The following is a 21,719-nucleotide window of genomic DNA, read 5'->3' as shown; positions in this document are numbered from 1 at the left end:
GGAAGGAAGGAAGGAAGGAAGGAAGGAAGGAAGGAAGGAAGGAAGGAAGGAAGGAAGGAAGGATAGGAAAAACTCATCCCAGACTTAGAGAGACCAGCAGAACCAGGCTGGATTTAAAAAGACACACATACGAGGGCAGAGAAGGATAAAGGAGTTCTCACAGGCTCCTACCTAGTCATAAAGGAAAAGACCAGATACTCAGGCTTAGCTTAGGGCTTAAATCTCAGATTTGATTCAAATCAAAGATTTGACAGCCTAGGGCAAAACATTTCTAAGAGTTCCCCACTTTTGTCAAGGGGTGCAGAAATAGTTGCTTGAATTTGAACTCTGTCCCAGTTTGTTGTATTCACAACCAAGGAAAGCAGAATCATTAATTGATGGTGATTTTCCTGGGCCTTTGATTGTCATTGTATTTTATAATAGTAAAAAACCTGATGTTCTCTGATACGTCCAGTCCCTAGGAGCACTCTCCAATAGTTCATCATTTCCCCTCTGCCATCATCTAGAGATCTAAAATTACAGCTGGGGTTAGAAAAGGAGCCAGGTCCAGCTTGACCACTGCAAACAAAGTAATCCTCTGAGCTCCTTCCCAGGGGTGTAGGATCATAGGATAATTCATGCTGAAAGGGATTTGGGGAGGTCTCTAGTCCAACCTCCTGCTCCCAGATGGAACTGAGATAACCCCACCCCTTCATCCAGCTCAAGTCCTGTCTCTTGCAGGACAATTTACAGGACCTTTGTTCAGAAGTTGACAGGAGGTTTCTCAAGATCTCTGCTGCCACTCCAACACGGACATTCATCTTCCCAAACCCAGAGCTCCTCACTCACCTTTATCCAGCACGGGCCCAAAGATGGCTAAGCTGTCATTGACAGTCGTGCAGTTCCACCTCCTCCCTCGAAACTGGTGTTGGCATTCCTGGATCCCAATCTTTACACCTTCTGCCACGCTGGGCATGATCTCCAAGTAGTTCCGACAGAAGCGCAGCTGCTTGGGCACCAGGCCCGGGATGCTCCCGCAGAGGATGGGCTGAGTCCCCAGGGAGGAATACTGGTGACCAATTGCCAAGGACCTGTGCAAGAGAAAAGGAAAAAGAGATACTGTCAGGCTGGATTTCACCTTTGTTCTTGGTTCAGAAGAATGGGGACGGAAAATCACCATCTTCAGCTCCTCTGCATTCCCCCTCACCAGAAAATATAATTATCATTGTCATCCTTCCCCAAAACAAGATCTTCTGAAGTTCCCTACAGGCCCAGCAAGGCAAAAACTCTGCTTTTAATATCTTCCTTTTCCTTTTCCTTTTCCTTTTCCTTTTTCCTTTCCTTTCCTTTCCTTTCCTTTCCTTTCCTTTCCTTTCCTTTCCTTTCCTTTCCTTTCCTTTCCTTTCCTTTCCTTTCCTTTCCTTTCCTTTCCACATTTCTTTCTTTGAGACACAAGCACACCTCCAGATGATGTTTTATAGGAAATTTTGGCAGCTGGGGAAGCGCAGTCAGAAGCACTTTCAGAGCCCCCCAAAGGAATTGCTTCAGCAGCAGAGGCCACCAAGCTCCGAGTCTTTGGAAAGGCAACACCAAGTATTTGGGAAGGGGAACAGCATCATTCAGTGGGACTTTGGTTAAAGTGAGGGGAGTGAAATTAAAGCCAAACCAAACCAACAACCAAAAACCAATCCAAATTAATCCTGAGTGCAAGCTCTGCACTCAGCCCAATGGAAGTCTTGAAAGGAGTGTCCATGAACCTTTATGCTGGTGAAGGCTTGCAGACAAACAAGTCAGCTCTGCAGGGAGATCAGCAGATATGCAGCTAATTAGATAGATTTTTAAAGTGTTTTTTACTGGTGCTTCTAATAATAACCTTGATTACTAAAACTGAAGGGATTTTTAGAGTATAATTTCCTTTTCTTCTAATTAAATCTCTTGATTGTCTTTTCTGCCCTGAATTAATGACAAAGAGGAACCTGCCTGGGCAGTGTGTATTTCTGTTTACGTTCATTTTTTGCTGTGTGGTTTTCATTTGGGAACAGCCTTGGTGTGTTTGAATTATCAACAGGGCTGTCATGAAATAAAGCCTTCATTCTCTTTTGCTCTGACTTAAAAAATAACACAATAATTCTATCGTTGCTTAAGTCCAAATGAAAATTGGCTTGATTTTAACAGTTCTCTAGGCTGGGATAAAAATTATTTTAAGGTGACTGTCTTTGTTTTAAAGAGAAAGGTCCTTGCAGCCAAGTAACTCCTCTCCTGGGGGGGACCTGGCCAAGGGGACAGAAGAGAAGAGGAGGTGGAGGTTCACATGGTCAGGAGCCACATCTCAAGGGCTTTGCTAACTTCAGACTAAGCTTTACAAATCCACCCTTTCCAGGCACGTGGGACATAAGACCATTCATTTCTGGATCACAAATGGCTCCAGGCAGGAGTTTCAAACCAGGATAATCAATTCAGCCAAGAACGTGCCCTCCAGTAAACGAACTTTAGATGGACAAGGTGGAAGATGTGTGGAAAAGCAAAGGACTTCCAGCTGATTTCCCAGACTTAGATGCCTCTTTCTGCTGAACTCCTGGGAGATGATTAATCTCAACATTAGAGGACAATTCATCCTACCCCAGGGAGGGAAGCTGGGACAAATGGCATGAACTGCCCTCCAGAGGTGCCCCTCTTTTCCATTCCATTAAAAGGGAGGAAGGCAGCTCACCCTGACCCGAAATTGTGTCCCTGCCACCCAGATTGCAATGCTTGTGTCAGGGGTGTCTCCAGCTGATCTGCTCACCCCAGGCTGCTTTTGCAATCAGCCAGTGGAGAGAAGCAGACATTTCCATGCCACGATTCCCCTGCCCAGCTGAGGTGTTTGCTTTGGGCTGGGGTGAATCACGGCCTTGCCCCCACGGGCTGCGCTGGCGAGACTCTCAAACCCCTGGGTGACTGGTGGAGTGGGGCATGTCTGCACCGTGGAAGTCTCCAGGTGAATCATGCCGTGATCCCTGACGGTGAGGATGGATAAGTTCCTTGAAACAGTTCCACCCAGGGAAGTTCAGCCCCGTGTTGAAGGCCATGCAGAGAGCTCAGCTGGAGGAAGGAGACAAGTTCCTGCAAACGCCTGCAGGAACCCACAGGAGAAAACTGAGGAAAGGACCCATTAAACTCATTTTCCTTATCTCAGATATGGGGTTTTTTGAGCTTTAGATTAATTCAGGGTATACAACTGGCAGAAATCCATCCATGAAATGGAGCCCATGCCAAGTGCTCATTTTTGTTTCACTGTTAAATATTATACAAAACACTGCCCCACAATTTCTGGGCTAAAGACACCTTCTCAAACACTCTTTCAGGCTTCAGAGGACTTGTTTAGTGTGTTGCCTCTGTCACCTTGTTGGGAATGGAGTTTTAGGGTGCCACACACACAAATTTTAATATATTTAACCCCCCCAAGCCTGGGATTTAGGAGATGTTCACAGCTTCAGGATTAGGAGGTAGGTGGCCCTATCTCTGTAAACCATCTGGAGAGATGCCTCCATTGACATCTCCAGGGAGAAACATTAGTTTAGTTGTTCCTACTCATCCTCCAGCCATTGACTACAGAGAGTCCAAAATGTGGATGTTTTCCAGTGTCTGAAGTTATCTTTGGTGGGAACATCTGTAGAGTTTGTTACCACCTCAACTGCAGTCACCAACATCCTCCCCAAAGCTTTCCAAAGTCTCTTACGCAGCTCCCAGCAAAGATAAAACCTCCATGAGTTACCATCAACCTGTTGCAGGCTCCATCCACCTTGTTGTGAAGCCAGAAGGACTTTTTTGAGCTATTTCAGTAGGACCCTGATGAAATTTAGGATTCCAACCTCATAAACTTTAATCATATGAGCAGCCAAACTCAAGCCTATCTCTGGGGTTTTGTTTTGGTGGTTACTACAGTGTTAGAATGAAAATACCAGTCATAGGAAGAGGAGCTTATAGGTTAGTGGCCTCAACAATTTGTTTCCATTGCTGGGAAGATCATCTATGATAACAAAAAAATAATAAAAAAACATAGAAATATCTTAAAATGCTTTTTCACATTGCTCCCTGCTCAGTACAGCAGGGAAACAGTCACACCTCTCTTCGATCTGTGTTACAGTCTGGAAGGTTTAACCTGCAGAAGACAATCTCCAGAAAGAGCTTTGTTCCCGAGGTGTCATCAGGCCCAGAGACGCTGCAATGCAAATTTGGCATTTCATGGGGCAGTGTGGAGCCACTTGACTTCCAGCAGAAGGTGCAGGGTGGAATCTCAAAACATCTCTCCATGAGCAGTGGCTCTGCTGTTGAGCAGAGCTGAGCACCCTCCTCCTCCTCCTCCTCCTATTCCTGGCTCGCTCGCAGCCTCTGGAGTGTGATAACATCTCCCCAAGCACCCTCTTTTGGTTTCTACTTTGCTTCCAGGTGTAAACACTTTCTCCCTCTCTAAAGTCAATTTATCTTTAGGAGAACCCAGTTCTTTCAGCTCCCTGTCATTATTATTGATCATCAGGTGGGAACCTTATGAACCTTCCAGCCTTCACCTCCACCCAGAAAAACCCAAAAACAACCCAACAACCAAACCTTTAGAAAAGATTGGGAAAGTCTATAAAGATCAGAATCTCATTTCAGTGTTGCTCAACTCTCTCGTAGCTCCCATCATTCATTTTTTCTCACTGTTCCCAATGATCAAACCTGGCATTTGCATTTTTTCCATTCTCCTGAGTTCTCCTCCTAAACAATCTCCTTCGTGTGGGTGATTTTGAAAATGCAGCGTCAAGAAATGGGCCAGCTGTCATCTGCTGTGCTCTAACCAGACATCACCTTCAAATTCCCTAGGCACCAACACTTCCTGGATGCATTGACCCCAACCTCTCCTTTTCCACTGGAGAATTCCTGAAGCTCTCAATTTTACGAACACACAGCCAGAACAGGCGCTGCTCAAGTCTGAACCAAGGGAAAGGGTGAAAGAGTTGTTCCTTTCAAACCAGTCAGGTTTTTCTTCCCATTAGCACAGGAGGAGCCATGAAAACACTGCTCTATGTGTCCACAGCCAAAGTTCTTAGTTTATCTTTAAGCCTTGCATGCCCTGGAGTGTTTAATTCAACCTCCAGTGAGCATTTTTCTTTGCCAACACACTTAGAGAGCTCTTCATTTCCCTTATCTCAATCTATCTGCTCCTTCAGCAGAGCCGTTGTAAATAAGTGCCTGGCCACCGTCTCAATAAATTACATCTACCCTCCCTCTTGGAATGGACACCCCAGCCAGTTAGGAGGGAGAAAAATGCAGGAAATGCCTGTTCAGAGGTTTTTTCAGAAAAAGAGAAGGTTTCAGCTCTGCATGACCCTACTGTACAGCACCACAACTGACTTTTCAAGGTCACCACCTTCTCAATGTGTCAAAAGTCCTTGACACATCAGGAGCAGCCTGTGGAGACTCCTACACCTGCTTGCTTCTCCCTGGATTCTGTTATTCCTGAGATTTGTAGGAGCTTTGTTTTGCTATTAATGTTGGGGAGGCCTTTTGAGAGCTTCCTCCAGGGACATCCTTCCAGGGTCCCCAACACAGGGAAAATAACTTCATCTGTTAATGCTGAGCAGGGAGGGCACAACTTGCCAAATGACCCAGGATAAGACCCTGAGTGCACTTAAATCCCACCAGATATTGAGAACTGAGCACCAGGAGTGACTTTGCTCCTTTTGTCCAGCTAGTCCTGGTGAAGAAGTTAAATCAAAGGATGTCTGCTCATAATAGAGGGGCTTTATGTTCTCTTGTAGGTGCCTCAAGTGCTTCTCCCTTTGCAGGGAACCCCTACACAGCAAGATGCCAAACTTCCTCCAAATCCTTTTTGATAATCCATCCAGCCTTCCAGAGGTTCAGCTCAGCCCCTGTTCCTTTCCAACTCATTTTGGCTGCCTCTCTGTGGTGCCACATCCCTTAGAAGAATCTCAGCCACATGATGAAAGAAGAGAAAAATTGAGTAAAGTGGTTTGTCTGAAATAGTGTAGTTCCACAATACATCTGTGGTATTGTGATCCTAAAATATTGAAATTGAGAAGATTCCTGGAGAAATGTCCCTAGGTGGTGAAAAGGTTTAAGGAAAACCCTCAAAGGCTGTCTCACATCTCCTGGTACCAGAGGGGCTTGCAGGGAAGCAGGTGATGAGCGGGCAGCCCCCTCCTCCATCCTACAACATCCCAAATAGACCCTCTCTCATCTCTCACCATAATCCTTCAAGTTGACAAGCCTGAAATCCATGAATCTAAGGCTGCCTAAAACCACTTTTTTTTTTGAGAAACCAGCAGCTGGAAGGCTGTGCAAGTTCCAAAAATGGAGGCTGCCATGAAAGTCTGGTGGCACCAAATGTCAAGAGGTTCCTGGGGCAGGATCTGTGAGCCAGCCGTGATCAATTCCCATAAACCCTCACCACACAAGACAGACGAAGGGTGGTGTCCATCTAACACGGACAACTGGAAGCTGAGAAGGATATCCCAGAGGTAGAGAGCAGGAGATGGAGTTGGACCTGTGTCTTTTCCACTCTGGACACACAAATGTCCTCGAGACACTTGTGCAGACAGATGGGAAGGACAGGGACCTGCTGGAGCGAGCCCAAAGAACAGCCAAGGAGGTGACTCGAGGGATGGAGCATCATTCCTATAAGGAAAGGCTGAGAGAATTGTATTTGTTCAGCTTGGAAAAGAGAAGACTTTCAGGATGTCTTCACTGTGGCCTTCTTGGACCTGAAGGGACCCACAAGAAGGATGGAGAGAGACAATTGATGAGAGCCTGGAGGGACAGGACAAGGGGGAATGGCTTCAGACTGCCAGAGGGCAGGGATAGACAGGATTTTGGGAAGGAATTGTTCCCTATGAGGGTGGGGAGGCCCTGGCACAGGGTGCCCAGAGCAGCTGTGGCTGTCCCTGGATCCCTGCAAGGGTCCAAGGCCAGGCTGGAAGGGGTTTGGAGCAGCCTGGGGTGGTGGAAGCTGTCCCTGCACATGACAGGGGTGGAACTGGATCATCTTTAAGGTCCCTCCAGCTCAGGCCAGTTTATGATTTTATGGTTCTAAGGCTGAACCACCAGCCCAGAGGCCAGGAGCAATAACAGGCAGAAAAACTTCTAATTCTACATCCACTGAATGGTCTTATTTTTCACAGAAAACACCAACATTCCGGCATATGCCATGATTTTTTTTTTGTCTGTTTTACTATGAAAACAAAACCTAGAGGAATTTTAGAATGAAAAGAAAGGGAGAGGAACATGTCACACCCCATTATTTTAAATGGGAAAGGAAATCGTTCTGCTCACTAATATCCATCCTGCATCAAAGTGGTTTTCTTCTATGATGTTAAAACTATCCCAAACCCAAGCAACTACAAAATGTGGACAATAGCAAAAATTTTAATTGATGTTTTAGTTGAAAGCTTGGAAAACACCTTATCACAGATCAGCAAAATTATAGGTTGGCCTCTAGAAGACATGAATCAAGTAACTGATTCTGATGAAAGATGTTTTTTTCCATTTGGGGGGTTGTTTTTAGTTTTGCATGGACCAGTAACAATCCAGCTCAAGCCTAAGCAGTCTAATTACAAAAGTGTCATACTTTAATTCAGAAATTATGAGTCTCTGCAAAATTGATTGCAGTGGGGTCTTACATATTTGGCTCTGGGCATCTCACTATCAAGACTAAGACAATTAAAGAGGTTCACAAAAAGAAATCTAGGTCTGTTAGATAGCTCAAATTCACTGCTCAGGTGTCTGTCCTTCCAGGTTTTTCTTCTTCCAGCCTGGAAAAGGAAAAGGCTGCAACCCACTGGGTTAACTGTTGTAGCTGGATACCTCTTCATTCATCTCAAGGGCTATATTTAAATCCTTTTTTCTCCTTGAACCCCTAAAGAATGCACATAATTTTGTGGCCGAGTCCAATCCTGCAAGCACACCGGCACAGAGGTGACTTTTCTCCCATAATAATTCCCTCACCCTTGCCCTGTATTAATAACAACGACGGTGATGGTGATGATGCAGCAGCATTGTGTTTCTCCAGCACCTTTCATCAGAGGATCTCCGAGCGTGGGACTCACCTCACCCGACTTTGACCATTTAAAAATTTGGAATCTCGGCCAAGCTCGCTGTCTACCGGAGTCCGTGGAGCAAGATCAGCATCTCCAGAGGGTAACTCAGCCCATCCTGAGAGAGATGTCTCAGATAGGTGGGCTGAATCACTGGAGATGCCCAGGAGGCAGCACTGGCTGTGGAAAAATGAGGAGCATAAACTGGACACCTTTTATTCCAAGCTAGAAGTAGGAACCAGGAATTTCACCCTTTTTTTTTTTTTTTTTGCAGAATCTCAAAATTCCTTGGGGAGCTGGAAGAGGAGGCCAAGGAAAGTCTTTGCTATCTCTAATGTGGACCATGACAGCTCATTTAGAGTAGTTTGAGGCTGGATTTGAAAAATAATAAGCTCAATGGCAGCTTCAAGTGGGTGCTAAGAAAGAAAAATTCCCTGAGCTGAGGTTTGGCCTGGACAACGAATTCCCACAGGAACTAAGGCACACCACAACACTCAGCACCTTCCACTCTAAGTGCAGGAGATGTTGCTTTGACTTTGTCTTCCCTTAGGATCTACAGAACAGAGGAGGAGAGAATACAAGTATTAACAACCCAGTTCCTTGGAAAAAGTCTTTGGAACTCTTTAATTACCCAAGGCAATTAACTCCTTTGCTACACATGTCATCTGAAAAACAACCCAGGCAGCAGAATAATGGCCCCTCAAACCACGTTTTCAAGCCTGGATCCAGGTCCTGGTGACCCTGGCGTTGCTCCCATACCACATCCCACATCTGGGGCTTCTCCCTGGAGGTCTCCCCGTTTGAGATCTGCCTCCATCCAGCCCCACTTATCTCATAAAATGTGCCAGGATGGCAGTGCAGGGTTTTAGAGATGTATAAGCCTTAACATTTTAATCTGCCACCTACACTGCAGTTTATGAGTGCTGTAAATCTCGTGGTTATAATGAACTCATCTAATGATATTGCTGATGGATAAATTTACCTGGGACGAGGAACAACAGTTACTTGCAAATGAAAGGGGAGTAATTTAAAGTTTCATGTAAACACCTTTGCTGCCTTACTTCTGACTTCTCCCAGCCTAACCCCTCTCAGGGTTTCATGACAAATGGAAAGAATGTGTGTTTGGGAGGCAACGACTGGCTGGCCTGGAAAAGAACCTGCCTCCTTCTCCCCAGAACAATGCTTATATAACTTGGGCACTGGAATGAAGTTTTAGGTGAAAATAGCTCTAATTTTCTGGGTCAGGTGTGCTAAATGAGGGGAATGGAGGGAAGGGATAGAGCAACTTATTAGGCAATGAAAAATGCCTACACAATGTAAAGATATTTAGACTCCTACTCTGAATTTCAATAATTATTAGGACTGTGGCTAGTCCTAATGCTCCCAGTTTCCAGCACCCCTCATCCCTAAAGCATCCCAACTTGAACCTTTTTTAAATGATCAGCAATATAAAGTACATATTGTGGTTTCAAACCTCTCATTAAGGCTCATCCCCCTGCGCTGAGCTCTGGTCTGGGCTATGTCAGTGCTAAATACCTTGGAGGACTGGGCTCAAAGACCTCAGATCCCTGCAAAGATTGGATTTGGACTTCTAAATTGCTTAAGTGCTTAAGTGCTTGGGGGAATTTTATCCTGAAACTCCTCCGTGATGAAGCCAATTTTGAAACGAGAGCCGCGGATGGAAAGCGCCGTCTCTTCGAGGTTTAGGTAACAACAGCAGGATTTTCACTGCCCACTGCTCTAAGAAAGCAAATTTCTCACATTTCTCACCCTTTCCTTCAAGAGGATGCTGTGAATATGCATTGGGTTGTGCTGAGCTCACACAGACCCTCAGCTGTGCACACACACACACACACACACACAGGTCTGCGAGTTCCTGCTCTGGCTTTCACTGAGTCATCAGGCTCACCAAATGTGTGAACTCACGCTATAATGTTCTCCCAGAAAAATAACAAATTGATTTCATTTTTACAGGCTACAGCATGCTATATAATTGGAGACACTGCCTTGTCAACTCAGACCGGTCTGACCCGACCAGAGACATTGCTTACAGCTGTTTACGGAGCCATAAAGTTTCCTCCTCTTTGTTTTTCCTTCCTTTTGCACTCTCTCTCTTTCTTTTTTTTTTTTTTTTTCTTTTACCTCTAATGAAACCTACAACTACTTTTTGTTCTGGTCATAAAATACTCCTAAGGAAAACGCAGGAAGCCTTGATTTAGAGAAGCACTTCAGCCAGTGCCTCACGTTAACACTGGAATCAATGGGGCTTGAGCACATATTTAAATCTGAGCATGTGTTTAAGGGCTTTTATTGCACCCAGACAGTCAATAAGGAACTTGTTGTCACACTTGTATGTGCTCTTTTTTTAAAATTTAGTTATTGATACCAAATTAGAGGTTTGGATTGGGCCACCTGAGGGATTGTTTCCTTTGCAGACCCACAGCACAGCTCCAGTTGCATTGGGAATTTTGCCATTTCTTGTTGCCACTGTATCCAAATCTTAAACATCTGAGGAAGGGCAAACTCCTACATTACTTTATCAACTCTACTGAAACTGCCAGCTAAGACTGGGCACAAGTTTTTTACATTATTAAAAAAAAAAAAAATACCCTGAAATCTTTTGAGTTTGGCACGTTTGCCAAGCACTCACAATAAGCTTAATTTTTCTGACCTGTTTGTAAAAAACAACTGTTTTATGGAGGGTGGATTTACAAACGATTTTGTTTTGGGTAAAAATCTTTTATGTTTATCTTAAAATACTCAGAACCTCAAAAGTTAAGTGAAATGTTTTGATTTTTTGGAAAAAAGGATTTCTGATCACAAGCCTGATTTTGCTACCATGAAAAGGTTGCTTCACTTTGAACTAATGAACTGAAAAAAAATCCCAAACCCAAAAGAGCTTTTCATCTGCTTGCACTATCCATCAAAATACCTTCTAAGGACTTTGCAATAAATTATGGCTGTGCTTCCTTTCATATCATTCATTCATCACGGAATCTGCTCCTCCTTTGGTCTGAAATGTCACAATTCTCCTCTCATTCAATGCCTCAGAAGGACTCAGGGATTGATCAGTAGGGAATCAGCTGTTCCAGAGTCAAAAATAGACATCAACACATCTTACACCTTCTTTGGGGACCATTTCTGTCACAGAGTGGACTGAGGGGAATATTTGTCTGGGTCCTGGTCCTGCTGTATGGGAAAGCAGGTCAGGAAAGACAAAATTCCATTTCAGGTCTGTATTCCAGCTTTTAGAGAAATGTGGAAAGCAGCAGAAGGCAGAGAGCTCCTTATCCTCTCCTTCCCTCTCTTTGGGAAGAGCTGCAGCAAAATATGACCCGGTATTAGACAATAAAAAATCCACATGAAGGAAGGACTTGAACAACACCAGAGCCCAAAGAGGAAACAACTCTTTTTTAGCACCAAAACAGCAGCAAGGGTGCCATGAGACCAAAGCTCAAACTTTTTTTTTTACTGCTTATAAAATTATTTTTTCTCAAATGAAAGTGCAATTTCTGCTGCAACAGAGCAACTGGATTTTTTTTTTTTTTTTTTTTTTTTTTTTTTTTGCAAAGAAACTGCTTTGCATGGGAAAAAATCCTCATGGCTCCTTGACATGTTTCAGCTAGATCTCAGTAAAATTAAAGAGTTACAGACTGATGAGTCGCTCAGAGGTACAGGAAAAATGCCAGTGGATGTCCTGGCATTTGTATACACCTTGAGAGAGAGAAAAATTCTCTCTCAGAGATCATCTCTCACAACAGAAAGAATAACAACCGCAATAAAACCTGGTGTAGGGAAAGAAGGGAAAGGTTTCATTTGCTTTACAGCACTGACTTTTACCACTGTCTGCAGATACCTCCTGTGTACTGAAATGGATGTGCTGCATCTCTCCTTCAGCCCAAAATTCGTTCTGCTGTGAAGGGAACAGGCAGGGAGGTTTCAGCCATAAGGGAGCTTAATTTTCTTGGGTTGCTATGTAAAATCCCTCCATTTGGCAACCCCTCAATGGTATCAACGACCTTAAGTCAAGGTTTTATAATCTGTTTTGGAGAAAGGAAGCCACATATATATATTTATATACATTTAGACTAGGAATTAAAAAGGAATTCTTCCCTGTGAGGGTGGGGAGGCTCTGGGATGGAATTCCCACAGCAGCTGTGGCTGCCCCTGGATCCCTGGAAGTGTCCAAGGCCAGGCTGGACAGGGCTTGGAGCAGCCTGGGATGGTGGGAGGTGTCCCTGCCATGGCAGAGGGTAGAATGGGATGTTCTTTATGGTCCCTCCCAACCCAAACCATTCCATGACTTCCTGACTCTCAAGTAAGGGGTCACCCACTCCCAAATCTCTTGGGTGAAAAAGAGGTGATTTATATGAATTAATAGAAAGCTTCTTCCAGATCTGGTCTAAATTCCAAAAACACAGCCAGAACATCATGGCACCACATGCACAGGGCCAGACAACACAGAGAAGGACCAAGCTTTCCTCTCCAGGCTCCTCTCCCTAAACCTGCTCGGGGTCTGGTGTTCTCACACCAGGAACTGTGGCTCAGAGAGTTTCTTCTCCAAGTGGTTTGGCAGATGTGGCTCCTTGATGTTCCTCAGAGGAACAGAACTGTTCTCCAGGGTGGAAACTTCTTGACTGGTGAGGCAGTGCCTGGATGGAAAACACCTGAAAGGGGTCAGGCTGATGAATGGCAGAGAAACTGGGAAAGAGGAAGAATCATGGAATCTCAGAAACCCAGAATGGCCTGGGTTGGAAGGGACCTTAAAGAACATCTAATTCCAGCCCCCTGCCATGGGCAGGGACAGCTTCCACTATCCTAGGTTGCTCCAGCCTGACCTTGGACACTTCCAAGGATCCAGGGGCAGCCACAGCTTCTCTGGGAACCCTGTGCCAGAGCCTCCCCACCCTCACAGGGAAGAATTCCTTCCTAATGCCTAATCCAGCCCTACTCTCTTCCATTTTGGAGCCATTCCCCCTTGTCCTGTCACTCCAGGCCCTTGTAAATAGTTTACCTCCATCTTTCCTGTAGCTCCCTTCAGCTCCTGGCCACAATTAGGTCACCCTGAGCTCTTCTCTTGTCCAGGTGGAACCAATCCTCATTGCAGGTAGGAGGGGAAAGATTTTGAGGAAAGAAAGTGGGTAGGAAGTTGTCCCTGGAGCAGCATAAACTACCCCAAATCTCTGGCTTGGGAGATGGAATAAGATTCTGGGTGGAAAGCAAACAACCCCTCAGTGCTGGGGGCACAGAGCCCCTCTGGAAGGACTCGGGAATCTCTCCAGGCAGCAGGAGCAGCACCTGCACAGGTCCCTGAGCAGCATCTCAACCTTAATGATTTCCCTCCGAGAGTGGCTGGGGAGCTGCAGAGAGGCTGCCAGATAGCGATCAGCTGGTGGAGGGGTGATCACCATCAGGCAGAGATACCAGCTTTGACATGCAGCAAGGGAAGTGGCCAAGAACTTGGGAAAGCAATCCCAGCTTTCTGCTGCGTGTTCCTCTGCCAAGATACCTCCTGTGTTTACTTTAGAAACCAGAGACGAGCCATAATAATAATAATAATAATAATAATAATAATAATAATAATAATAATAATAATAATAATAATAATAAAGCAGCTGTGGGGTCACTCAGCAGATGGATTCCTTCCAGCTTGGATTTCTCTGTGTTCCCTGCAGAACTGAAGCACTGATGGATCTGGGGGATTATGCAATGTCCATAATTGGGTTTCACAGGAGATCTGAACGGTGACAAAACCACACTGTGGGGAGGGAGCTCCACTGGAGACAAGCAAATCCATCCATGGATCTCACGTGGGGTCTGAGCAGCCCGAGTGGCCACAGGGACCATGCAGCCTCTGCTGAAGCAGCTCTGTCTCACCAAAGAACTGCAGGAGCAACCAAAGAAGCTGCTCACTCCCTGCTTTTCACCTTTTCCATGCTCCTGAAGTCAGAATTAGAGAATCATGGAATGGCTTGTGCAAGAATGGGTTGTCTGGGAACTCCAAAGGTCATCTACTCCAACCCCCTTGTCATAATCAGGAATGTCTTCAGCCAGATCAGGCTGCTCAGAGCCCCATCCAACTCGACCATGGATGTTTCCAGGGATGGGACCCACCACCTCTCCGAGCAACCTGTGCCAGCAAAAATGCACCAGAGTGTGGAAAAATAAAAATATAAAGGAGATATTTTGACTGGCCAGAAATATTTAACTGAACAAATCACTCAAGATTTTAGCAATTTTTGGGGTTTTTTTTGATTAAGCAATAGAGGAATTTTCAACTGCCCATGCTGCCTGGAAAAGAGAAAGTTCAGTTTTAAAAGAATTTTATGGGATAACATACTAAAGGGTATAGAGGCTCTATCACTACTGTCTTAGAGCACAACTCTGGCGTTTATTACAATGCTGAACTAATTAATTAATGGAACTCAGCTTCACAAATTATCACCGAGGTTCAGGGGAATAGAAGGGGACTTAGCAGGAATAAGAAGGGCTCAGTTATTTCACACGACGCAGGAACACCTGAAGATTTGACAGCACAGAGACGCCAGGGGTTTAAAGGTCCCTAAGCCCTTCACCTACAGGACATCACCCCATTTATCACCAGCCAGGAGGGCAGGGAGGACGCTTTCTTTGGAAGGAATTGCTCAACTGTGAGGCTGAAAGTGTCAGTGGAAGCAAAGCCGCGAACACGAGAACGTGTTTACCCCTGATGCCACCATCAGATGTTCTCTGCCTCCTGTTCCCGTCCCTTCCCGCATGTACCCACGCACGGACACACCTATTGACACATCCCTGGCTTTGGAGGCTTGATTGAACATTTCTCCGCTCTGCTGCACACGAGCATCCACCAGAAACATCGAGGGTGCCCTCAAGGAACTCTTTCTTTACACCTCCTTTTCCTGCTATAATAACATTTGGAAATGAGAAGCTCAGAACGAGGTGGGTCAAGTCTCCAAAAGCTGGTGAGGTATCCCAGGACGTGGGAGGGTCAGTTTGGTTGAGTGCACAGGGACATCTCACACCCTTCCAGCTGCACTTGGGGATCAAACCTGGCTCCCAAGTGCCACAGGTTTTCTGTAGGGCCTGTGCAGTGTTTTCCAGCCCTGCTTGGGTGTCTCACTGGGAATCTACACCAGGATGGGGAGCCTTGATGAGCCCTGTGGGATTCAGCTGCTGTGGAAGGAGACGACACCGACCTGAGCCAGCCATCCCACATGTCCCGTGTGGCCAGTGGGAACAACCAGGAAAGAATTAGGAAACAAGGAGTTTGGCCTAGTCAAGATGCAAGTTTCAATTAGAAGTTAAGTCATGGAGTTAAGTCCAGCCTAGTGCTGGGCTCTACAGGCCATGAAAGTGTAATGCTCCCTGTTTATCCCTGGAAGTGTCCACATCCAGGCTGATCGGGGCTTGGAGCAACCTGGGACAGTGGAAGGTGTCCCTGCCCATGGCAGGGGGTGGAATGGGATGATCTTTAAGGTCCCTCCCAATCCAGACCACTCTGTGATACCTCAGGTGGGAGTTACTGGCAGTGCAGGTGTCCAGTGGGATGAATCCCACCCTGACCTCAGGATTGTTTAGTCAGGTGATGAACAACAGGTTTGTTTTCACCTGTACCAAACCCTTTGGCCAAAGGTCTGGTTCTGAGCTCCAGAGAGACTTGCTGAGAGGAGAAGGAGGGGCTGCAGTGGGGCAGAAACCCCCTCTGTGGGAATGAAATACAGGAGCAAAGACCCAAACCCAGCAATTCCCACTGTAGACCAAGCCAGGGACATTCTTACTGGGACACAAAATTCTGGACTGAAGATTCAGCACCCTTCCACTCACTTGCCTCTTTGTGAGATGGTTTTCCTCAGCTGGGGCAGGGGAACTGGTGAGAGGCAGTCACAAGAGCTTAGGAATTCTGCCCAGCTCCCTTCCAACAGCACTGTAATCTTATGGATTCATCAATGTATATAATTACCAAGTTAGACCACCCATTAGCTCATCTCCTCTACACCACTGGCTGTGGCTGGATCACCTCCTCCAGAAAGGTTCCCACTCTTGATCCAGAGATATCCAGAGATGGGGAATCTACCAGTTCCCCCAGGGATGTGCTGACCCATCTTCCCTGTGAGAGCTGCTGGTGCTGCTGGAGCCAAACCTCTTTGCCACCAGTGGTTTGTACAAAGGACTGTGGCTTTCCTCACATGGGACTTGCAGGTGCTAATTTTGACTCTGCTGAAATCACTGAGACCTGAATCCTGTCTAGAACAGGAAGCAAGAAGAGGAAGGGAGTCGGTCCCCCATAATTTTTAACCTGGGTTTGGTTGACGCCCTTAAAAATAATAATTAGAGGCTTCACCCTCTCCCTGCAAGAGATCATTTATTGCTCCTGCTGTAAAAATGAGTTTGTGTGTAAATACATTGGCTCTCTCCTGGAAGTGCTTGTGCTGGGTGTTGACTGCAATGAGGGGATCTCACCAAGGAACAGGGAATGGCTGGTGGGGAGCAGGGGAAGGTTTGGGGTTGTTAAGGAGGGCACTGGGGGAAGATGGGGATCTACCTTCCCTCTAGCCCACACTGCTCTCCCCTCTCCTTCCACCACGCTCACCTCCTTTTCCTTTCTGAGCAGCAAACTGCTGCTCGTGTTATTGACACATATTTCAAACAAGCCCGTGCAAGGGACTCGAGACACATTACATTGCACATGGTGCCCCGGGCCACACATTCGCCTCCTTACACCGACAGCACGTTTTCCTTCATAAAGAATGTGCAGGCCTTCACCTGGAGCTATTTATCTGCTGTGCTCCAAAGAAAGGAGAGAGGGAGAAAGCCCCACATGCCTACTTTGGCTGTTAACCCCAAGCTCCAAACCTCATCAGTGGCCAAACATTGACCTCTCTGGCCGTGAGGACTGGGCCACTGTCTGCTGATGGACCTGGACAGATGCCTGTAGTCCATTCCTCATCTTTCTGAGCACCTGAATTTAGCAAAAGCCCTTTTTGCACCCTCACTGACCCGCTCACACAGCTGCCAGCACATGCTCCATCAGGGAACACAACCAGAGCTCCCAGACTCCTGCTTCACCCCACCCTGGAAGAGGAAGCCTATCTGGTGATTAAAAGTTGCTGATACACACCTCTTTCCAGGATCAGGGTAATCTTCCCTTGCTGTTAGCAACATTTTTTTTCCCCCTGCTTTCTCTAAATCTTTCCATCATTGTTATTACAACGATAACAACAATAATTATTACTATTATGCCTTGAACCTGAGTCGGAGATTAGGGCTCCCATTGTGTTAAGAGCTCGGTGGAGAAGTGTCAGGGAGATGATTCCTGCTGCGAAAAGCTCATTTTCTGCATTCAGGCAGGACATGAAGGGGTGAAAGAAAGAGAGAAGGGGCCAGGAATGAGGTAGGATGGGAGGCAGCAGTAAGTAGAAAATGAAGAGCAGTTAGCAGAATAGCAGGAGTCAGCACTGGTGCTTTGCCTAAGCAAACCCCGCTCCTTGTCTGTGTCCACACATGTCAAATCTCGACAGGGAGAAGGGGAATGCTCCCTTGAGTTTCCCAGCTGCAGAAATGTAGATTTTATTTTTTTTATTTTTTTTTCCTCCCTGACACAGCAGCAGGAGAGCCTTCAGCAGCTGCTCACAGCCATTGCCTCTTCTCTGGTAGACCCCTGCTTCAAACGTGCCAAACACCCAGATGACAAACCCCTTCCTCTGAGGCAAAATCAAGGGTGGAGAACTTTCCTCCACAAAACCCCCTGTGCTGCTCTTAGCTTGAAACAAAATCCCTGCACTCCTGTCCTTTTGGGGGCTGGAAAGCTGCCAGGGATCCGGGGTAAGGAGTTGCTAACATCGTGCCATACTAATAATTCTTCATTTCACCCACCTTTTTTTCTGTCTCTTTAGATTAGATTTGAAGTGCTGCGGGGCAGGGACTGTCTCCTGCTATGTGCACACACGGTGCTCAGGACAAGGTTCCTTTCCACTTCCTTGGAACTGGCAACTGCTAAGGTGTAATAATAAATAATAGGGAAGATCTCGAAAGGAGAGGTGCAAAATGATAACAGGCTGACTGAGGGGGGCTGGGGGGGTTCTGGAAGAATTTTGAAAGGTTTTTTTTGGTGTTTTTTTTTGGTTTGGTGAATGATTAAAAAAAAGGACTTATTTCCTGGTTCTAAGAAATCAATGATTCTGCTGGGACTGTGATACAGGAGCACTGAACTACAGAGGGAGGATAAAAGAAAAGTCTGCCCAGGCAGAGCATGAGAAGTTTAAGAAAAGTGAATACAGTTCCCTAATTCACCTTCTCTCTTAGAAAAAAAAAAAACCAAACCAAAAATAAATGTAGGTGAAATCCCATGGGGTGGTTTAAAAGTCATCCATCAGCTCCCAGCGCTGCTCATGAACCTCACTCACCCCATTCCTGTGTGCACTCAAAGAGCAGGAAAAGAGTGGGAAGCTGTGAATACAAATTAGGACACAATAAGGCAGATAAGTGATAAGGAAAGCCTGTAGTGCATAATCCATGGTTAGTGGTGCTAAGAATGAGGATGACCAATAAATAATTGTTTAATGTGTTTTCAGAGAACACACAGAGATATTCACACACATTTGTAGTCCCTAATAATATATTAACCTCCTGTAGATGAACAAGGAGATAAAGAAGGAAGGGAATCTTGGATATTTCTGGATAACTACTGTTAACATTTGTAATAAATCTCCAAGTGATGATGGAAAACAAGAGAATGCCAAATAGGTTAGGAATCCACTGTGTTGTTAAAGAGCAAATGGATAACTGTAAATCTGTTATCTGGCCAAAAAAGGGAAATGGATGATACAAGACTGAACACACAGAGGATGGAAAAGTTGTAATATAATTAGTAACCACATTTCTATGGAAAACTAATTTCATGTAATTTTTAAATGAGATTGTTAAACAGAGGTGATAAAGTGATGTGGATACAGCATTTTTTGTCAGAATATAAAGAAAAGGGGTGAATAAAGAGTTCAATGTGGTCATGTTTAGGATCAGCACAGTACAAAAGAAATACATGGGGAGTTGACAACTCTCCAGTGTCACTGCTGAGCAATTGCCATCAAACCAGGCTGTTTTTAACTGGAACTGCCTGAGACCATCTCAGTGCTATTTAACTTCCTTACCAACAGCCCAAAAATACTCCACCAGACCCTTATTGAAAAAGCCTGAAGGATATGGGAGCACAGGAGGGGTAGGAGTGAGGGACACGGACAGGGCAGCAGCACAAAGAGAGGGGTCAGGACGTCACCACCCAATGCCACCTCCATGCCCCAGGTGCCAAGCCAGGCTTGTGGGAGTGACAGGAGCCAGGTCAAAGCTCCAGGAGCACGTGGGGATTTGGGGACCGAGCCCCAGGATGTGAATGTGAGCACAGCAGGGCTGCAGAGTGAGCCCAAAGGAGGAGGGAATAGCCCAGCACCCAGAACTGGGCAGGACAGGACCCAAAATGCCACATCCAGATGCTCTGAAAAGCTGGAGAAGGCCTGGAAAAGCAGAAGGACAAAATCCGAATCTGAGAGGAATGGTTGATTGATATCATCTGCTACATCATCCTTCCCTTCACTGATGAGGATATTGGACATGGGACTGAAGCAAGTCACATACAGAGATATTCTGAATATCACCAAACATCTTTTTGGTGCTCAGAAAACCAGAGTTTTAACCCAGATCATTCATTTCTTTCTTGATCATTTTAACCCAGATCATTCATTCCTTTCTTGATCATTTTAACCCAAATCATTCATTCCTTTCTTGATCTTTGACATTACAGTAGGTTCCAGTAAATTCCTTTGAGGTTTAAGAGCCAGAGGTCTGAATGTGAGCCACAGGAATTTTAGGAAATGCCACCTGGGGCAGCTTTTTGAATGCTCTAACTCAAACAGAGGTTGTTAGATCTGACAAAGGAGCCACCAGGTGTAGCCCTCATGGTCCTAATGGTTCTGAAGATACAGAGTCATGCCAAGATTTCCCACCCAAGTAGTGACTCAAGCTCCTCATTGTTTTCAGGAAGGAATCTGACACGATCAGGAGTGAGATGATCCACGGCTCCAGGCCACAAAATCCCCTATCACCGAGGGCTGTAAAATTCCCTGATCAGAGGAGCTTTCCCCACAAGCCCTCAAAGGGCTGAGTACCACGTTCTGCCTTAGACAATGGGATGTAATATATCTACAACCATATAAATAGTGAGTTGCATGAGACTTGGATAAGATCATGGCTTTACAATGCTGCCCCTCCTGCTTTTAACCCATCCCAGTCTTGGCTGAAACTGGGATGTGGCAAACCTCAAAGGGATTTATGCCTTGGAATTAGCAGGCTTCTCCAGCCTTACGGGAATAAGGATGTTGATTCTCACCAGCAGATTGCTCCCACTCATCACTGACTTTCCTCCTTGATCCTTTCAGCACCACCTTTTTGTCAGAACATCTAATCACTTATCAGCAAGGGTCTTCAGCTAAAAACGCGTTTGGGACTATCTCAGCTGTGGCCCTTTCATTCATTGTCCAGCAGCACCGAGCCCAACAAAGGCTTTTGCACCCAGGGCTTTCCTGTAAGTGAGACTGGACTGGCTTTGGGTCACTCTTGTGAAAGATACCCTGTGCCAGGGCAGGGGAAGGAATTGCTTTGCTGCAATTCCGATGCTGCTTGCTGTGACAGGACAGAAATGTCTCTTGGGTACCCAGAATTTGGTTGGCGCCAGAGCTCTGGGAACAGACTGAAAGGCGTGGGTTGTTTTTGGATGAATCATGTTTTTAATCATCAAACACTGCCAATCAGAACTGCAGCAGATTTTCCCCAGAATTTTTTTTTTGTGTGTGTGTAAGTGTGTATATGTGTGTGTTTTACCCTAAGAGTGATAATTTCAATTTCAGGCTCACAGCCCCGGATTAAGCACACATAGGAACCTCATGAGCACTGAGTAACAAAAATTCTCAGGCCTCTTGTTGGAGATGGAGAACCTTCAGCATTGACAGGCTGGGTGGGTTGTGAAACTGTCCCAACGCTAGATTTGAGATAATAATCGTCCCAGTGTGTGTCAGGGATCAATTCTATCAGTAAATTGCTTTAATTAGGAGAGAAGGTGATGTAGTTATTAAGGTGTGAGCATGGGACTGTGGACTGGGGGCATTTTGGTTTGCCTCAATTTCCTACCTGTGAAGTGTGAATAATATCCCCACACACATCCATGGAAACAGCCATTCCATTAGGGAATTGAGGACAAAGCTGTTGACACGTAGATGATGGATTATTAATGAATGAGCTGTATTTCAGTGGTGAGCTGCTGATGGATCACTGGGTGTATGTTCTTCAGGAGATCTGCAGAGGTGCACATCCTGTCTCTGCCTATAATCAGATATTTGTCAGTGGTTGTGAAAACCTCACTTCCAAGCCACTGTGGCACCTCTAAACACAATTTTGGGTGAGGGAGGCCTCACTTCTGTTTAGGAATCTCCCCACTTCATTGATAAATTTTCTCCTTTTAATCTTTGGAATAACACCAAACGCTGCTGTTCTCTGCATTTCCACTCAATCTTGTCTGATCACTGAGGTTCTTTTAGGTTTTCAAACTTTCAACTCACTCTACTAAACTCCACTAAATTCTACAGGTGGTGAGAAGCTGGAAATTTCCTTTTCTCCCTCCTG

At 45.6% G+C, this 21,719-nt stretch overlaps 1 protein-coding gene across 1 annotated transcript in view; it reads right to left on the bottom strand.

Moving 5' to 3' along the window:
* The window catches only part of WNT3A (Wnt family member 3A), an 88,930-nt gene that overhangs the window by 38,410 nt on the left and 28,801 nt on the right, over positions 1-21,719 (bottom strand). The window contains exon 2 of the mRNA XM_015620263.1: positions 829-1,070. Within this exon, the coding sequence (XP_015475749.1) occupies positions 829-1,070 (242 nt within the window). The remainder of the gene's footprint in view (positions 1-828; positions 1,071-21,719) is intronic.

The sequence above is a fragment of the Parus major genome, chromosome 2 (genome assembly GCF_001522545.3).
Source record: "Parus major isolate Abel chromosome 2, Parus_major1.1, whole genome shotgun sequence".
Taxonomy (NCBI): Eukaryota; Metazoa; Chordata; class Aves; order Passeriformes; family Paridae; genus Parus; species Parus major.
The sequence above is the reverse complement of the archived record's forward strand: the minus strand, read 5'-3'. Positions and strand labels throughout refer to the sequence as shown.